This window comes from Heterodontus francisci, chromosome 40, assembly GCF_036365525.1.
Source record: "Heterodontus francisci isolate sHetFra1 chromosome 40, sHetFra1.hap1, whole genome shotgun sequence".
NCBI lineage: Eukaryota > Metazoa > Chordata > Chondrichthyes > Heterodontiformes > Heterodontidae > Heterodontus > Heterodontus francisci.
In genome coordinates, this window is record NC_090410.1 from 15,798,205 (window position 1) to 15,816,105 (window position 17,901).

Sequence of the window (17,901 nt, forward strand, 5' to 3'; positions counted from 1 at the left end):
CACAGCCAATCCTTTGTCCTACATGTAACCAGGTCCCAATGAGGGCAACTAAAAGTGAATGTTATAACTGTCTCAGGTGAGTATCTTGACATTGGGTAGAATGAAATGCATTTGAGTTTTCCAGCTGAATACAGAGGGAGGTGGCAAGTCTCTACCTGCTAAGTTCAGTAGGGAGAAGCAGCAGCAACAGATCAAGGTATTTCAAGGCTGGACAATGTTCTACTTAAACTACAGAGAATTACCCAGAATTTGCAGCACAAACAGCCCATTCAGTCCAACAGGTCAATGCGCCACCTTAGCTTCCTCCCACACCTTTCCATATATTAGAAAATCCTTCTAGTCCTTTTTCCTTCATGTACTTATCTAGCTTTCCCTTAAATGCAACTTGATGCAAAAAACTGTTCCTATTAAACCATAAAAAGTTAAATGAAGAGACTGGAATTGTGAGATAACAGTTTGGGTTTAATTTGGAAGATAGGTGAGGCTCGTCAGATTACACAGATAAAATCCAGCACTAATGGTCACCCACTTTATTAGGCCTGGCCTGGCCTGAACTGAATGTGACCAAGTGTTTAAAATACTGACATTTATGCATTCGGGTCTCAGGGAGGCACAAAGGCCTCGGAGGAATTAGAATTTTTTGCATATTGAAAATCAAAGGTTAAAAAGATTCAACACCATCAGGTCCCACTGGTACAGATATTGAAACATTGTGCACAGAATGGAAACAGCACGCAAGAACTTGGCAGCCCACTTGGAGGTCAGTGGCTCCCATGTTCTGCGCAGTTCACCCACCTTTTTCACAGCCAGTCCATCAGTACAAAGAATTCACAATGTCCGGCATTATTTTGGATCAGGTGGGTGCAGATCTAACTATCCACTCCCACATCACAAACCAGACACCCCTCTCACCCCAAAGGAAAAAACAACAGTCCCGCCCGTTCCCCATCCCAAAAAAAGTCCTTTCTCTCTCTCTATTAGACAATCATTTCCAGATGTCTGGCATATTCGATGACTTGTTTCGCCAGTTCTGTGGACGGGATTGTAGCCTCCTCTGGCTTCTGCTGTTGGCTGCTAAATGAGTAATAGTTATCAGGACCCAGGAGCCAGCCACGCTGCAACAGAGACACACAAGGAGCCACAGTGAGTAAAAGAGCTCGCGGACAGTAATACACAAACATACCACTGACAGTAGAGGCGATAGTGACACCATGGACATACTGGATCTCAATCCTTGTAGCATCATGGAATATTACAACATGGAAAATGACAATTTTAGACTATACCCTTTAATATCCCACTTAGTCTAACCATAATAGCTGTATTGATATAGATTCTTTAACAATTAAAATGTCCCAAGGCTCTTCACAGGAGTGTTATGAAGCAAAATTGGACACGAGCCACATAATGCAACAGTAGGGCAGATTGCCAAACGCTTGGTCAAAGTTTTAAGCAGCATCTTAAAGGAGGGAAGAGCAGTAATGACGCAGAGCAGTTTGAGAGATTTCAGAGCTTAGGGCCTAGGCAGCTGAAGGCACAGCCATTGGTGAAGCAATTAAAATCAGGCCTGCACAGAAGACCAAAATTAGCAGGCGGGTTATGGAGGTGGAGGAGATTACTGAGATAGAGGTGCCACGGAGCAACTTGAAAGCAAGGTTGAGAATTTTAAAATCAAATCATTGTTTGACCGTAAGCTAATGTAGATCAGCAAGCACAGAGGCAATGGGTAAATGGGACTGGACGCGAGTAAGAATATGGACAGAAGAGATTTGAATGAGCAAGTTTATGGAGGGTAGAATGTAGGAAGATGGCCAGGACAGCACTGATATAGTCAAGTACAGAGACAACAAAGACACGAATGAGAGTCCCAGATGAGCTGAGGCAGGTGGAGTGGGGCAATGTTACAGTGGTAGAAGTAGGCGATCTTGGTAATGGTATGCATGTGTAATCGAAAGCTCATTTCAGGGTCAAACATGACACCAAGGTTGCCTCAAGACAATTGCCAGGGAGAGGAACGGAGTTGGTAGCAGGGGCCGAAGATAATGGCTTCAGTCTTCCCAATATTTAGATGGAAGCAATTTCGGCTCATCCAGTATTGGATGTTAGACTAGCAGTCTGATAATATAGCAACAGTGGAGGAGTCAAAATTGGTTGGGGTGGTTACAGCTGGGTGTTGTCAGTGCACGTGCAAACACTCTATTTTCAGATGATGTCACTGAGGGGTAGCAGGTTGATAAGAAATAGGAGGGGATCAAGGATAGATCCTTGGGGGACACCAGGTAACAACATGGGAGCAAAAAAAGCCACTGAAAGAGATACTCTGGCTAACATTTTAGATAGATAAGAATGAAAGTAGGAGAATGCAGTTCCACCCAGCTATATGACAGTGGAGACATATTGGAAGAGAATACCGTGTCAAAGGTTACAGAAAAGTCAAGAAAGGTATAATGAGGTGGTATACTTTTCCATTGTCAGTCACATAGGCTGTCATTTGTGACTTTGCTAAAAACAGATTCAGTCCTGTGGCAGAGGCGGACAACTGGTTAGAGAGATTCAAATCTGGAGTCCCAGGAAAGATGGGCATGGATTTGGGAGGTGACAAGTTCAAGGACTAGAAAGAAAATGGAGGTTGGAGACAGGTTGATAGTTTGCAAGGATGGTGAGGTCAAAGGTTGATTTTTTTTTTTGAGGGGAGGTGTGATGACAGCAGATTTCAGAGAGAGAGAGACAATACCTGGAGAGAGAGAGAATTGTTAATATCAGCTAACAAGGGAACCAGGAAGGGAAGCTGGGTGGTCAGCAGTTTAGTGGGAATAGGGTCAAGTGAACACAAGGAAGGTCTCATGGACAAGACCCCACCCTCCCCCCGCCTCTGCTCACTTCCCATTCCCTTCAAATATCCTATCGCACCCAGTCCAATCCCACTATCCTGCTCCAAACAGAAGCTGTTTCCCGGAAAGCATGGGGGGGGGGGGGGGGGGGGGGGTGGGAGGAACAGTCACGACATTTCAGTGTAACAGGAATGTTCTATTTTCTGATCAATAATATTGCATCAACCATTACTATCAAATCTCCAACCGAAACACCTTGGTTACTCACTGTAGTGTCCACATGCTGGTCCCACGTATATATAAATTGGAATGGGCCTTGCACTTTGTAAAAAGAAAATGATAAAACCAATTGTGACACATTGTTAACTTATGTGCTGTTCAGGAACTGAGCTTGAGAACTTCTGAAATCTATTGTGAAGTCTAATCCCACTCTCCTCCTCACTTCCTATACCCTTTAATATCCCACTCAGTCTAATCTCTCTTTGCTTGTCCCTATACTCTACTGCCAGTCCCATCATTTTCCATCTAACCATCTCTTAAATGACTTTAATCATCACCCTGGCCGCACTTCATCTTGAATCTGCTTTCCTTTTTTGCCTGGGCTGAGTTTTTTTTTGAAATACTATCAGCAATCTGTTCAGTTCTAGCTTGTTTGCCAAACCTTTAGCTCAGAGGCACTGCTTAGTTCAGGGAAATACCTGTCTCTTAAGCACTCTAAACTCATACCTCTGCAGCACATGCATTCTAAGTTCTTAACACTTAATTCAAATCAGTAAACATTAAATTCATCATCCGTAGGCTGCATTCCTCTAACTGATTCTCTGTACCAGTCACTGATGTGAGTAACTCCAAGCTGCGAGTACCAACCTTCTTCGCATACTCTGTCATCTTCTTGGGTGTGGTGAAAAACAGCGTCCGCGAAGCTTCACTGAACAATATGTTTTCATAAGCCTTCTCGATGCAGCCAGCAATTTCATCCCTGAGGTGAAATTGAAGTTCATTATGAAATTAACACGCAAGGGAGAAGAAAAAGTGGGCCAATGTAGGGGTACAAAGCACGCTCAAAAATTTAAACAAGGTCAAGGGGAGGACAGAGCCATACGTCCAATACTCCAGCTACCTCTGTATGTCAGAGTTAGGAATTTTTCCAGCTCCCTGTTGAACGCTTGCAGTGAATCACAACTTGCACCACAAGTCAATGATTCTCTGTGAAAAGTAAAACCTCCTGACATTTAACTTAGTTCTATGGTTATGTATACGGGCCCAATTCAGGATCTGCCTGCCAATCCCACAGGGCTTGATCACATTAAAGGAGCTTCTTGGGTGGCACCTTGTCAAAGACCTTTCAAAAATCAAGGTTCACAAGGTCATCGAACAGTTCTCTTCCGCGAGGATGCATGCATAATTCAGTCAATTATACAGGCGAAGAGGAAGCTGGGGAAAGGTTCTGCTGAAAGGTCATTGACCTGAAACGTTAACTCTGTTGCTCTCTCCACAGATGCTGCCAGCCCTGCCGAGTATTTCCAGCATTTTCTGTTTTTAGAACAGAGGAAGCTGTCTGTTTTCCCTGAGGCATCTGCAATTGTGGATAGCGATCGTCGCAGAAATAGGCTTTACAGAAAGCTGCTAAAAGTGCAAAGGATAAATATTCTGAAGCTGCCTTTAAGTACTGATCATTCTAATGTGCAGCTGCTTCAAGCAATGCTGCAGATGTCATTTTGCAGTCAGCTGTAGTAATAGAACATTACAGCGCAGTACAGGCCCTTCAGCCCTCGATGTTGCGCCGACCTGTGAAACCATCAGACCTACACTATTCCATTTTCATCCATATGTCTATCCAATGACCACTTAAATGCCCTTAAAGTTGGCGAGTCTACTACTGTTGCAGGCAGGGCGTTCCACGCCCCTACTACTCTCTGTGTAAAGAAACTACCTCTGACATCTGTCCTATATCTATCACCCCTCAACTTAAAGCTATGTCTCCTCGTGTTTGCCATCACCATCCGAGGAAAAAGGCTTTCACTATCCACCCTATCTAACCCTCTGATTATCTTATATGTCTCTATTAAGTCACCTCTTCTCCTCCTTCTCTCTAACGAAAACAACCTCAAGTCCCTCAGCCTTTCCTCGTAAGACCTTCCCTCCATACCAGGCAACATCCTAGTAAATCTCCTCTGCACCTTTTCCAAAGCTTCCACATCCTTCCTATAATGCGGTGACCAGAACTGCACGCAATACTCCAGGTGCGGCCGCACCAGAGTTCTGTACAGCTGCAGCATGACCTCGTGGCTCCTAAACTCGATCCCCCTACTAATAAAAGCTAACACACCATATGCCTTCTTAACAGCTCTATTAACCTGGGTGGCAACTTTCAGGGATTTATGTACCTGGACACCAAGATCTCTCTGCTCATCTACACTACCAAGAATCTTCCCATTAGCCCAGTATTCCGCAATCCTGTTACTCCTTCCGAAGTGAATCACCTCACACTTTTCCGCATTAAACTCCATTTGCCATCTCTCAGCCCAGCTCTGCAGCCTATCTATGTCCCTCTGTAACCTACAACATCCTTCGGCACTATCCACAACTCCACCGACCATCGTGTCATCCGCAAATTTACTAACCCACCCTTCTACACCCTCTTCCAGGTCATTTATAAAAATGACAAACAGCAAGTAAGGCGCCTTTATGAAGTACATTCAGGTCATTAACTTTTAATCCAACCACAGATAGAGAATGAAAAGATTCCCAGGCACCTTCAGTTAGAATCAAACACTTACAGCACAAACGGCTGCCATTCTGCCCATCGTGCCTGTGCTGACTCTGAAAGAACAGCAGTGCTTCATCCCACAGCCCGTTTTTTGTCCATAACCTACTAAGTTCCTCATCCTCAAGTACCCGCCCAACTCAGTTTTAAAATTGATGGAATCCGCTTCCCCCATCTTTCCAGGTACAGCGTTCCAGATCCAGACAACTCTGATGGAAAAGATTTCTAATCTCCCCTCTAGGCGTTTTACCAATGATTTTAAATCTAAGGCCTGTGATTATTGACAGATTCGCCAGAGAAAGTAGTGCTTTTCTATCTACTTTAATCAAAATTCATCACCTTGAAAACCTCTACTAGGTATCTCTTCACCTTCGCTATTCCAAGCAGAGTCCAAAACTTTCCAATCCAACCCCTCCTCATAACTTAAGTCCCTCATCCTAGTAATATCCTGGTAAACCTCCTCTGTACCCTTTCTAAGGCCTTTATGTCTTTCCTGAAGTGAGGTGCCCGGAATTATCCACAATACAACACAATCCAGCTTAGGCCTAAGCAGTGAGTTATGGAATTCTAGCCTGATCTCTTGGCTTTTATTTGCTATACTGCTATTTATAACTCCAGGTAACTCGCATGGTTCCTTTCTCCAACAGCAGCCCCAGGTAGGTGCTGTTCAGCTCCATTACCAACTGCCACTCAACATCCCAAGGGCCTCCTCAAACCATAACCAGGCCGTCTGATCTTACAGTTTAAATTAACCATTAGGATAAGACAAGACAAAGGATTTTGCAAGAGGACGATTCCACCATAAAAGGGCTCACATCATGTAGAATTTCTGCTCACAAATTCGGGTCATTGCTTCGCATCACAATGGCCTGGGATTCCCACTTCTGTGCTGACCAGCCCATGGTATTCCACCCTCACTTGGACTGGCAGACAACTGCAGAACGGCACGCACTGTAGCTTTGGGAATCTGCAGCCTTTTCCTTTTGAGTTGTCATTTTCCAACGAGACCCCAGGTTTGAGACTGGTTTCATTTTTTTACCGAGAGAACTCGTAGCTGATTTCACCCATTATCGGTCTCGGATTCAGGCAAAAATACCATTCAGAAGGACTGGTTATTTAAGAACACAAGGCTTGTCACAAGACAGGATTCACACCTTTGTGGATGACCCCCGATTTAAAAAAAAAAGTAATTTCCGGGACATGTGTTGCTGGCAAGGCCGCCATTTCCTGGCAATCCTAGTAGGGGATACAATTGAGTGGTTCACTAGGCCACTTCAGAGAGCAGTTAAGAGTCAACCACTTACCTAATGGTATCAAGCAAAATGTCAATGAAGAAGGTGTAGCTTTCAGCAGGGATGTTTCCCTTTGCCAGGAAGACTTTGTTGTAGCTCCCCTCCATCAGATACTGAAATACAATATATAGGAATGTTACATACCCCATAGGAAAGGGCTTGAATTTTTAAATTGCACACATATTTTCAGTTTTTATTTCTTAAATCCAAGATGTAGCCACTTAAAAGCCTTAACCCTTTTGGTGCAAAGGTTTCGACAGAATCAGACATATAAAGGGTGCCCAAACTACAGTCTGTATGTCATTAGCAACCCATGCAGTGGAAAGTCTTGCATTTATATAGCATCTTTTAGGACACCCTAAAGCACTTTACAGCCAATGAAGTACTTTTAAAGTGTAGTTGCTAATGTGCAGCGGGAAACATGGCAAATTTGCTCAGCAAGATCTCTGAGACCTGAAACGTTAACTGTTTCTCTCTCCACAGATGCTGCCAGACCTGCTGAGTATTTCCAGCACTTTGTTTTTATCCCACAAACAGTAATGTAATAATGGCCAGATAATCTGTTTTAGTGATGTTGGTTAAGGGGCAAGCATTGGCCAGGACACAGGGGAATACTCCTCTGCTTTTCTTCAAATAGTGCCACTGAGAGGGCAGATGGGACCCTCAGATTAACATCTCATCTGAAAGACAGCACTCGGACAGTGCAGCACTCCTGCAGCATTGCACTGGAATGTCAGCCTCGATTTTGTGCTCATGTCTTTGGAAAGGGACTTGAATCCATGACGTCTGACTCAGAGGCGAGTCCTACCCGATGTTACAGCTGATACAATCTAGCCAGTGAAGCCCCAGCAACTCAGTTCTCAAGAGATGAAATGAAATCAATCAAGTAGTAAATGATCACATCGTGTTTACTTCTTGAAGCCTCGTCCTTCCTCCTCCCCATCCAATTCACTGCCTGTGGCCTGGATATGTGTACCTGCTCAAGTGAGACTGGGTGTTTGATGTAAACATTTGTCTGTATATCTCTGGCAGGCAGTCTCTCCAGCTCCGTGTGGAACTCAGCCACCCGATTCTGAGACAGGAGAAAGAGCAGGTTCAGCCCCAGAAGTTGGTGTTTGTAGGCTGACTCGGGCAATTCATCCCTGCAAAGGCAAAAGGAGACACGTCAAATCCACAGGCAAACAGGCAAGTGGACGCAAAGAAAGCAGCACACTCCGAGCGCTCAGCTAGTGAACACTCACTATGGCGTACTGTAGCACAAGTGGTTATGTTACCGGACTAGCAATCCAGAGGCCAGACTGATGATCCATAAACATGAGTGCAAATCCCACCACAGCAGCTGGGAAATATAAAACTTAATTAAATTTTTAAAAAGATTAATTATAAAGCTCGTTTCAGCAATGGAGACCATCATGAAAACCTAACTGGTTATGTTGAACCTTTATAAAAATCTGGCTCGGCCTCAATTGGAGTATTGTGTCCAATCCCGGGCACCGTACTTTAGGAAGGATGTGAAGGCTTTAGAGGGGTTGCAGAGATGATTTACGAGAATGGTTCCAAGGATGAGGGAGTTTAATTACATGGATAGATTGGAGAAGCTGGGGTTGCTTTCCTTAAAGAGAAGGTTGTGAGGAGATTTGATAGAGGTTTTCAAAATCATGATGGGTTTAGACAGAGTAGTTAGAGAGAAACTGTTCCCACTGACAGAGAGTCAGGAATCAGAGGGTACTGATTTAAGGCCACAGACAGTAGAACCAAAGGCAACATGGGGAAAAACTTTTTACACAGCGAATGGTTACAATCTGGAATGTGCTGCCTGAGAAAGTGGTGGAGGCAGATTCAATCGTGGCTTTCAAATGGAAATTGGATAAGCACCTGAAAGGAAAAGATTTGCAGGACCATGGGGATAGGGTGGGTGAGTGGGACTAGCTAAAATGGGCCTGCAGACAGCGGTCACGGGCTTAATGGGCCTAATGGCCTCCTTCTGTGCTGTAACCATTCTATGAAGCCCTTTAGAGAAGCAAATCTACTTACCAGGTCTAGTCTGTCTGTGACAGTAGACCCACAGCAGTGTGATCAACTCTTAATTGCCCTCTGAAGCAGCCTCGCAAGCCACTCAACTGTATGCAAGGCAGTGACTCACCACCACAAGGGGCAATAAATGCCAACCTTGCCAGTGATGCCCATTTCCCAAGAATAAAAAAAAAAGTAATGGACAACCTGCAGCACTGACTTAATTACTTCAACCCCAACCACTGATCGTCTACCCTCTTCAAAAGTCAGAATAACTATAGCACACCCACACTAGCACCGCAGCCTCACAGCTCCAGCGACCCGGGTTCAATTCTGGGTACTGCCTGTGTGGAGTTTGCAAGTTCTCCCTGTGTCTGCGTGGGTTTCCTCCGGGTGCTCCGGTTTCCTCCCACATGCCAAAGACTTGCAGGTTGATAGGTTAATTGGCCATTATAAATTGCCCCTAGTATAGGTAGGTGGTAGGGAAATATAGGGACAGGTGCGGATGTGGTAGGAAAATGGAATTAGTGTAGGATTAGTATAAATGGGTGGTTGATGGTCGGCACAGACTCGGTGGGCCGAAGGGCCTGTTTCAGTGCTGTATCTCTAAACTAAACTCCTCAGGTTCCTTACAGTAGCTGTTTGCCAAACAGCGTAACCTTATCCAACATCTTGCTTGAGAATCTCAATACTGTACAATTGCACATTGTACCATGCAGTGGTGATGAGTCTGTGACTCCCTATACCATGAGCTCCTGATTTCAGTCAATGCGGACATAAGGGGAAGAGAGCACGAGCACGGCAGGAGAAAAGAATCTGGACAATTGAATCACTCAGTTGGGATAATTCTACAGAAACAGACCATTTGGTCCAACTAGTCTAGGTTAGCATTTAAGTGCCACATGAGCCTTCTCCCACCCTGCTTCATCCAACCCCACGAGCCCAGATTTTCTGCCCTTCTTTTGATAGCGAGCAAAGAGGACAGTGCTGATTGCCAATTCAGCCAGCAACCTGCATCTATCCAGGCTTCAAGGCACAAGAAGCACCGACTGTCAAGGAGGGCAAGCCAAAAATGGCCCCAGCCTATCCTGAGTACCACTGGCTTACAGCCTCTCAAAGCTGCAATCCTGAAACAGTAATAAAACCCATCAGATCAAGTTCAGTGGTGATGGACTCATGGTTGAATAGCTTGCTGTTGCTCTCCGTCTAGGTTTGGACAGCAATGGGCGTCTGGTTTAGGAATCAAAGGCCAGGTGGTTACCTTCAAACTGTACCCCAAGATAAGGCAGGACCTTCAAGAGAGGTGGGTCAATGATAAAAGAGATAAACAAGTGTAGACCATCCAATTAGATCACAGCTGATCTTCATCTTCACTCCATTTACCCACCTTGGCTCCGCAATCCTTACCTATCAAAATTCTATTAATCGCAGTTGCCCCCCACCCCCCAAACAACTTTTTGGAGGAAACAGTGTTCCAGATTTCCACTACCCTTGCCAGCATCACTCCTGAATGGTCTACCTCCAATTAAAGTTTTAAGGTTATGCCACGTTGGCTCTCCTTCACTAGAGAAAACAGTAAACAGTTTCTCTATTTATCCTAATCACGCCTTTCACCATCACAAACACCTCAATTAGATCACTGCTTAATCTTCTATACTCAACGGAATACAAGCCTTGACTATGCAACCTGCGTTCATACTTTAATCCATTTGGTCCTGGTGTCATTCAACAATACTTACTTGTAGTCAAAGTAATAACACTTGAGCTGTGCCATGTAACGTTCAAACGAAGGGATATCTTTCTTCAGGATACTCCATTGTGCTCCAATTTCCAGAACATCCCCTTTAAAATAAAAGGCACCCGGACAAGAAGTTTTAATTCCACAAAGAGTCATTGATAAACAGAAACAGGACAAAGAAATTAAATTAAAAAGGAAACTTAACAGGGCACCTGTATCTGTGCAGTCCCCTGATAGTATTAAAGCACCCCAAGATGCTTCATGTTGGACGATGGTGGAGAATTAGGAGGGTTACTGGATTGAAGAGTTTCAGGGGTTTTGTTTTTTTTTTTTAAGAGGAAGGAAGCAACAAGACGACTATGGAGGGAGCTCCTCAGACCAGAGTAAATAGGCTTGGAAAAATAAAAAGCCAAGAAACTAAGAAAGTTAAATAAGTTCATGAATTACAGTGGCACGAAGGCTGCTCCAGATGCCCCATTAAGGGAAAAATCTGTTAAGCATCCCAAATAACAAGAGGAACTTTAACACAAAAGCAAAATAGCAACATACTGCAGATACTGGAAATCTGAATATATTGAGAACTTTAATGATAGCTAAAGCACGTTTAACAACAAGCTGAGAAAGTACTTAAAGGAAGATTAACAGACACAGACAGCTGGTATTCAGGAAAAATCTGGAGATGCTATGGGATTGGCAGAACAGATGGTAGAGTCTTGAGATAAGACACCATTAAACTGTAGCAAGTAACTCGCAAGATGAAGTAACTCCATTAAAACTTTCAACTACCCGGGAATAAGGGGTTTAGGCATGTCTGAAGGAACCAATAAGATGTGCGTGTGAGAACCACAAAGGAAATATGGACACAAAGATTGTAAGAACCAACAGAATACCCAGCTTTATCACTGCAGTTGGCTCAGATCCATCATGAAGGCACCTTGCTGCAATTCCACAGACAATCATGGGATCACAGGAAATAGGAGGAGGAGTAGGCCATTTTGCCCATCGAGCCTGCTCCACCATTCAAACAGATCATGGCTGATCATCTACCTCTATGACATTTTCCCCCACTATCCCCATAATCCCTTGATGTTGTTGATTTCTGTCTTGAACATGCTCAATGATTGAGCATCAACAGCCCTTTGGAGTAGAGAATTCCACAGATTCACCACCCTCCGAGTAAAGAAATTTCTCCTTATCTCAGTCTTAAATGGTCTGCCCCTTATTCTGAGTCCCCTTACTCCAGACTCACCAGCCTATCCACATCTACCCAGTCACGCCCTGAAAGAATTTTGTAAGTTTCAATGAGATCACCTGTGATTCTTTGAAACTCTAAAGAATACAGGCCCAGTTTCTGCAAACTCTCCTCATTAGACAATTCTGCCATCTCAGGGATTAGTCTGGTGAACACTCCAGTGCGGTCACATTTAAAATTCTCTGCAACTCTGCACACCTGATCATCGAAAGGACATTGATGCACTGGAGAATGTGGACAAGTCGGCAAAGGCTAGTTGCAGCATTTAAAGCTGTGAGCAATAGCAAAGACTCACAGAGCTGAACTTCTTTTCAGAGCAAACAATGAGGGATGAATTGTTGAAAAAAAAAGCATAAGGGATCCTCAGTTTTATAAATAGAGGCACCAAACACGATAGCAAGGATGTTTTGCAAAACCGTTAAAAACACTGGTTAGACCTCAGCTGGAGTTGTATTCTCAATTCTGAGCACTGCACCTTAGGAGGGATGTCAATGCAGTGGTGTTGTTTTTACTATGGTAAAGATGCTAAATAAATGCAAGTTGGGTTGGATACCAAAGTGCAAATACCACAAAACTATTTACAGAGCAAAATATTGAAAGGAAGAAATTCACCTCACGGTCAGTTGAAATTTAGCAGTTCAATGTTGTTCAAGGTTGTCTAAGGTTACAACAGGATATAGATCAACTGGGAAAGTGGGCAAGGGAGTGGTAAATGGAATTTAACGCAGACAAGTGTGAAGTGATGCACTTTGGGAAGTTAAACCAGGGCAGCACATATACAGTGAATGGCAGGGCCCTGGGGAGTGTTCTTGAGCAGACAGACCTTGGGGTGCAAGTACATAGTTCCCTGAAAGTGGCAACACAGGTAGACAGGGTGGTGAAGAAGGCGTATGGCATGCTTGTCTTCATCAGCCGAGGCACTGAGTACAAGAGTTGGGACGTCATGTTACAGTTGTACATGACGTTGGTTAGGCCGCATTTGGAGTACTGTGTGCAGTTCTGGTCGCCGCACTACAGGAAAGATGTGATTAAGCTAGAGAGGGTGCAGAAAAGATTCACAAGGATGTTGCCTGGTTTGGAGGGCTTGAGTTATAAAGAGAGATTGGATAGGCTGGGTCTGTTTTCCCTGGAGCGAAGGAGGCTGAGAGGGGACATGATGGAGGTATATAAAATTATGAGAGGCATAGATAGGATAGATAGCCAGAGTCTGTTTCCCATGGTAGGGGTGACTAAAACAAGAGGGCATAGATTTAAGGTGAGAGGGAGGAGGTTTAAAGGAGTTCAAATGGGTAATTTTTCACACAAAGAATAGTGGGTATCTGGAATGAGCTGCCTGAGGAGGTGGTGGAGGCAGGAACAGTAGTGACATTTAAGAGGCATCTGGACAGGTACTTGAATGAGCAAGGCATAGAGGGATATGGAATTAATGCAGGCTAGTAGGATCAGTATAGATAGGCATTATGGTCGGCATGGACGCGGTGGGCCGAAGGGCCTGTTTCTATGCTGTACGACTCTATGACTAATGTAAAATAACACAATCTTTTTGAATCTAGCTGAGGAGGAGTTACACTGCTCTCACTGTCAGTGATAATGATACTCACGGGCTAGAATGAGCTGTCGCTTGGTCAGCTTTGTGCCAGAGGTGGGCAGGAAATTCAGTTCCAGCAGCGCCACCTGAAATAGGAACAACAGCGTCAGCCAATGGAACAAAGGTGGAAACAGAATTAATTTTAATATATATTCATGACTTGGATATACAGTTTGCAGATGTCACAAACTCAGAAATGTTGTAAGCAATGGTAAGGTTAGCAGCAGGCTTCAGTAGTGTAGAGACAGACAGGTGAAATGAAGACACATGGCAGATGATATTTAACACAGAAAAGTGCAAAGTCATGCATTTTGGAAGGAAGAATGTGGAGGGGAAATATAGACTAAATGATACAAATTTCATGGGGTACAGGAACAGAGACCTGGAGGCTTACATACACAATTCTTTGAAGGCGGAAGGACAAGTTGATACAGCTGTTTTAAATGAAAAAAGCAAGTAAGTTATGCTAAACCTTTATAAATCACTGATTCTATGATTTCCACTGAATTACAGAGTGTCACAGTACTGAAGGCAGCTATTTGGCGCATCATGTACATGCCAGCTCTTCAAAATTAGTCCCACTCCCCTACTCTTTCCCTCAGAGTCCTGCATTTTTTTCCCCCCCTTTTCAAAATATAGACAGAATTCCCTACGGAACGTTACTATTGAATTTGCTCCCAGCACCTTTACAGGCAGTGTTCCATATCACACCAACTTTCTATGTAAATAAAATTCTCCCCATAAGGACCAATAAGCAAAGATTGAGGACAGCAACACTCAATCCCAGTAGGTATTTTTTTTTTGTTAGCTACCACACTGCTTAATACTGCTCGCAAATCCTCTGCTTAAACTGGAACGGAGAAGGTGAGATGGACAATTCATTGCTTTAAAGACTCTGGGAATGCATTTCAGGATGAAATCCTTCCTATTTGTAACTTAGTGAAAAAGTCAAAGTCGAGTACAAAACAGGATTTCTCCTTTTGCCCCAGGAGGAATTTCACTTAGTTTGCAAACCAATAAAACTATTGCTCAAGATGGTGACTGAACAACTGCACCTACTAGATATTTCAAACTACTCAATAGCAACTATCCTCAGAATATGACTGGCTTTGTGCATAATGGTCATGGCCTGGTGAGGCCTCATGTGGTAGAACAGGCCACTGTCTAGATTCACATATGAAGAATGGCCACTTTGATGGCAGAAGGGGTGTCAATGGCACCTCATTTAGGGCAGGAGTGCACTCTCACTGAAGGAAGGAAATCGGTCTGGAGTTTTATATAAAACTGTGGAGAATTAAGATAACTGACCACCCTGGAAAACCCCTCAGTTTTCACCTTCATCCAGGATCCAATGTTGATTCTGAACTTATTATTCATTCCTTGGTGCTGTCAATTTTTTAAATGAAGGTCTGAAAACCCTCTCTATTGTTAAACTGGAAACACCATGCATCAGTCTCACACTGCACAGCCAGGGAGATCCAAAGAGAAGGCAGTTCAACAGGAGGAGCTGAATTGTTGCCCAGCTCATACAGCACATTTGACAGTTTTATTTCTGTGGCTGTAGTTTCAGCATGGCTGTAAGTTGAATGTTTAGTTGACCTTTGATTCCAGGTCGAGAAATAACCTGCATTTATACAATGTCTTTCACATTCTCAGGATGTCATACAATACTCCATTGCCAATGAAGGACATTTGAACTGAGGTCACAGCTGTTTTGTAGGCAGCCCCTTTGTGCACAGAAAGGTTCCACAAACCAGTGAGTGAAAGGATCAGCTCATCTGTCTTTGCTGATGTTGGATGAGGGATGAATGTTAGCCAGTGAACAAACACTCAGAACAAACAAAGGTCAGCAGGCATGGGGGGGGAGGGGGTGATGATGGGGGGGGGAGGGGGTGATGATGGGGGGGGGAGGGGGGTGATGATGGGGGGGGGGAGGGGGGTGATGATGGGGGGGGGGGAGGGGGGTGATGATGGGGGGGGGGGAGGGGGGTGATGATGGGGGGGGGGGAGGGGGGTGATGATGGGGGGGGGGGAGGGGGGTGATGATGGGGGGGGGGAGGGGGGTGATGATGGGGGGGGGGGAGGGGGGTGATGATGGGGGGGGGGAGGGGGGTGATGATGGGGGGGGAGGGGGTGATGATGGGGGGGAGGGGGTGATGATGGGGGGGGAGGGGGTGATGATGGGGGGGAGGGGGTGATGATGGGGGGGGTGAGGGGGTGATGATGGGGGGGGTGAGGGGGTGATGATGGGGGGGGGTGAGGGGGTGATGATGGGGGGGGGGAGGGGGTGATGATGGGGGGGGGGGGAGGGGGTGATGATGGGGGGGGGGAGGGGGTGATGATGGGGGGGGGGGGAGGGGGTGATGATGGGGGGGGGGGAGGGGGTGATGATGGGGGGGGGGGAGGGGGTGATGATGGGGGGGGGGGAGGGGGTGATGATGGGGGGGGGGGAGGGGGTGATGATGGGGGGGGGGAGGGGGTGATGATGGGGGGGGGGAGGGGGTGATGATGGGGGGGGGGAGGGGGTGATGATGGGGGGGGGAGGGGGTGATGATGGGGGGGGGAGGGGGTGATGATGGGGGGGGAGGGGGTGATGATGGGGGGGGGAGGGGGTGATGATGGGGGGGGGAGGGGGTGATGATGGGGGGGGGAGGGGGTGATGATGGGGGGGGGAGGGGGTGATGATGGGGGGGGGAGGGGGTGATGATGGGGGGGGAGGGGGTGATGATGGGGGGGGAGGGGGTGATGATGGGGGGGGAGGGGGTGATGATGGGGGGGGAGGGGGTGATGATGGGGGGGGAGGGGGTGATGATGGGGGGGGAGGGGGTGATGATGGGGGGGGAGGGGGTGATGATGGGGGGGGAGGGGGTGATGATGGGGGGGGAGGGGGTGATGATGGGGGGGGAGGGGGTGATGATGGGGGGGGAGGGGGTGATGATGGGGGGGGAGGGGGTGATGATGGGGGGGGAGGGGGTGATGATGGGGGGGGAGGGGGTGATGATGGGGGGGGAGGGGGTGATGATGGGGGGGGAGGGGGTGATGATGGGGGGGGAGGGGGTGATGATGGGGGGGGAGGGGGTGATGATGGGGGGGGAGGGGGTGATGATGGGGGGGGAGGGGGTGATGATGGGGGGGGAGGGGGTGATGATGGGGGGGGAGGGGGTGATGATGGGGGGGGAGGGGGTGATGATGGGGGGGGAGGGGGTGATGATGGGGGGGGAGGGGGTGATGATGGGGGGGGAGGGGGTGATGATGGGGGGGGAGGGGGTGATGATGGGGGGGGAGGGGGTGATGATGGGGGGGGAGGGGGTGATGATGGGGGGGGAGGGGGTGATGATGGGGGGGGAGGGGGTGATGATGGGGGGGGAGGGGGTGATGATGGGGGGGGAGGGGGTGATGATGGGGGGGGAGGGGGTGATGATGGGGGGGGAGGGGGTGATGATGGGGGGGGAGGGGGTGATGATGGGGGGGGAGGGGGTGATGATGGGGGGGGAGGGGGTGATGATGGGGGGGGAGGGGGTGATGATGGGGGGGGAGGGGGTGATGATGGGGGGGGAGGGGGTGATGATGGGGGGGGAGGGGGTGATGATGGGGGGGGAGGGGGTGATGATGGGGGGGGAGGGGGTGATGATGGGGGGGGAGGGGGTGATGATGGGGGGGGAGGGGGTGATGATGGGGGGGGAGGGGGTGATGATGGGGGGGGAGGGGGTGATGATGGGGGGGGAGGGGGTGATGATGGGGGGGGAGGGGGTGATGATGGGGGGGGAGGGGGTGATGATGGGGGGAGGGGGTGATGATGGGGGAGGGGGTGATGATGGGGGAGGGGGTGATGATGGGGGAGGGGGTGATGATGGGGGAGGGGGTGATGATGGGGGAGGGGGTGATGATGGGGGAGGGGGTGATGATGGGGGAGGGGGTGATGATGGGGGAGGGGGTGATGATGGGGGAGGGGGTGATGATGGGGGAGGGGGTGATGATGGGGGAGGGGGTGATGATGGGGGAGGGGGTGATGATGGGGGAGGGGGTGATGATGGGGGAGGGGGTGATGATGGGGGAGGGGGTGATGATGGGGGAGGGGGTGATGATGGGGGGGGGGTGATGGGGGTGAGTGGTCTCACCCCTCCCTCCCGGCTCACCGGCCTCTCTCTGCCCGGACACTCTCCCTCTCACCTTCAGTTTGACCAGCAGCTCCTCGCACTTGCGGAGATTCGGGTTCTTGCGGCTCCACTCACTCCGAAGCTGCTCGTACATCCCCACCGCCTGCTCCAGCTGCCCGGCCATGGTGACTCCGCACTCGCTCAACGGCAAATCACCAAGGCAACGGCCCCACTTTGCGACACCACCCGGCCTCACCGGATGTGGCGTCACCGCCCTGGCGCCGCCTGGCCGCCATCTTCGGAAGGGCGCTCAGCCCCGCCCC

General features: G+C 47.8%; 1 protein-coding gene across 1 annotated transcript; it reads right to left on the reverse strand.

Annotated features, from left to right (window-relative positions):
* Nucleotides 1–441: 441 nt before the first annotated feature.
* psmd8 (proteasome 26S subunit, non-ATPase 8) lies at nucleotides 442–17,799 on the reverse strand. Its single transcript, XM_068019121.1, has 7 exons — nucleotides 17,652–17,799; nucleotides 13,495–13,567; nucleotides 10,643–10,745; nucleotides 7,867–8,032; nucleotides 6,903–7,003; nucleotides 3,699–3,810; nucleotides 442–1,115 (listed from the first exon to the last, which is right to left on the reverse strand). The coding sequence occupies exons 1-7, from the start codon at nucleotides 17,760–17,762 to the stop codon at nucleotides 978–980; spliced, it is 804 nt and encodes a 267-aa protein (XP_067875222.1). The 5' UTR covers nucleotides 17,763–17,799; the 3' UTR covers nucleotides 442–977.
* Between the last annotated feature and the right edge of the window lie 102 nt (nucleotides 17,800–17,901).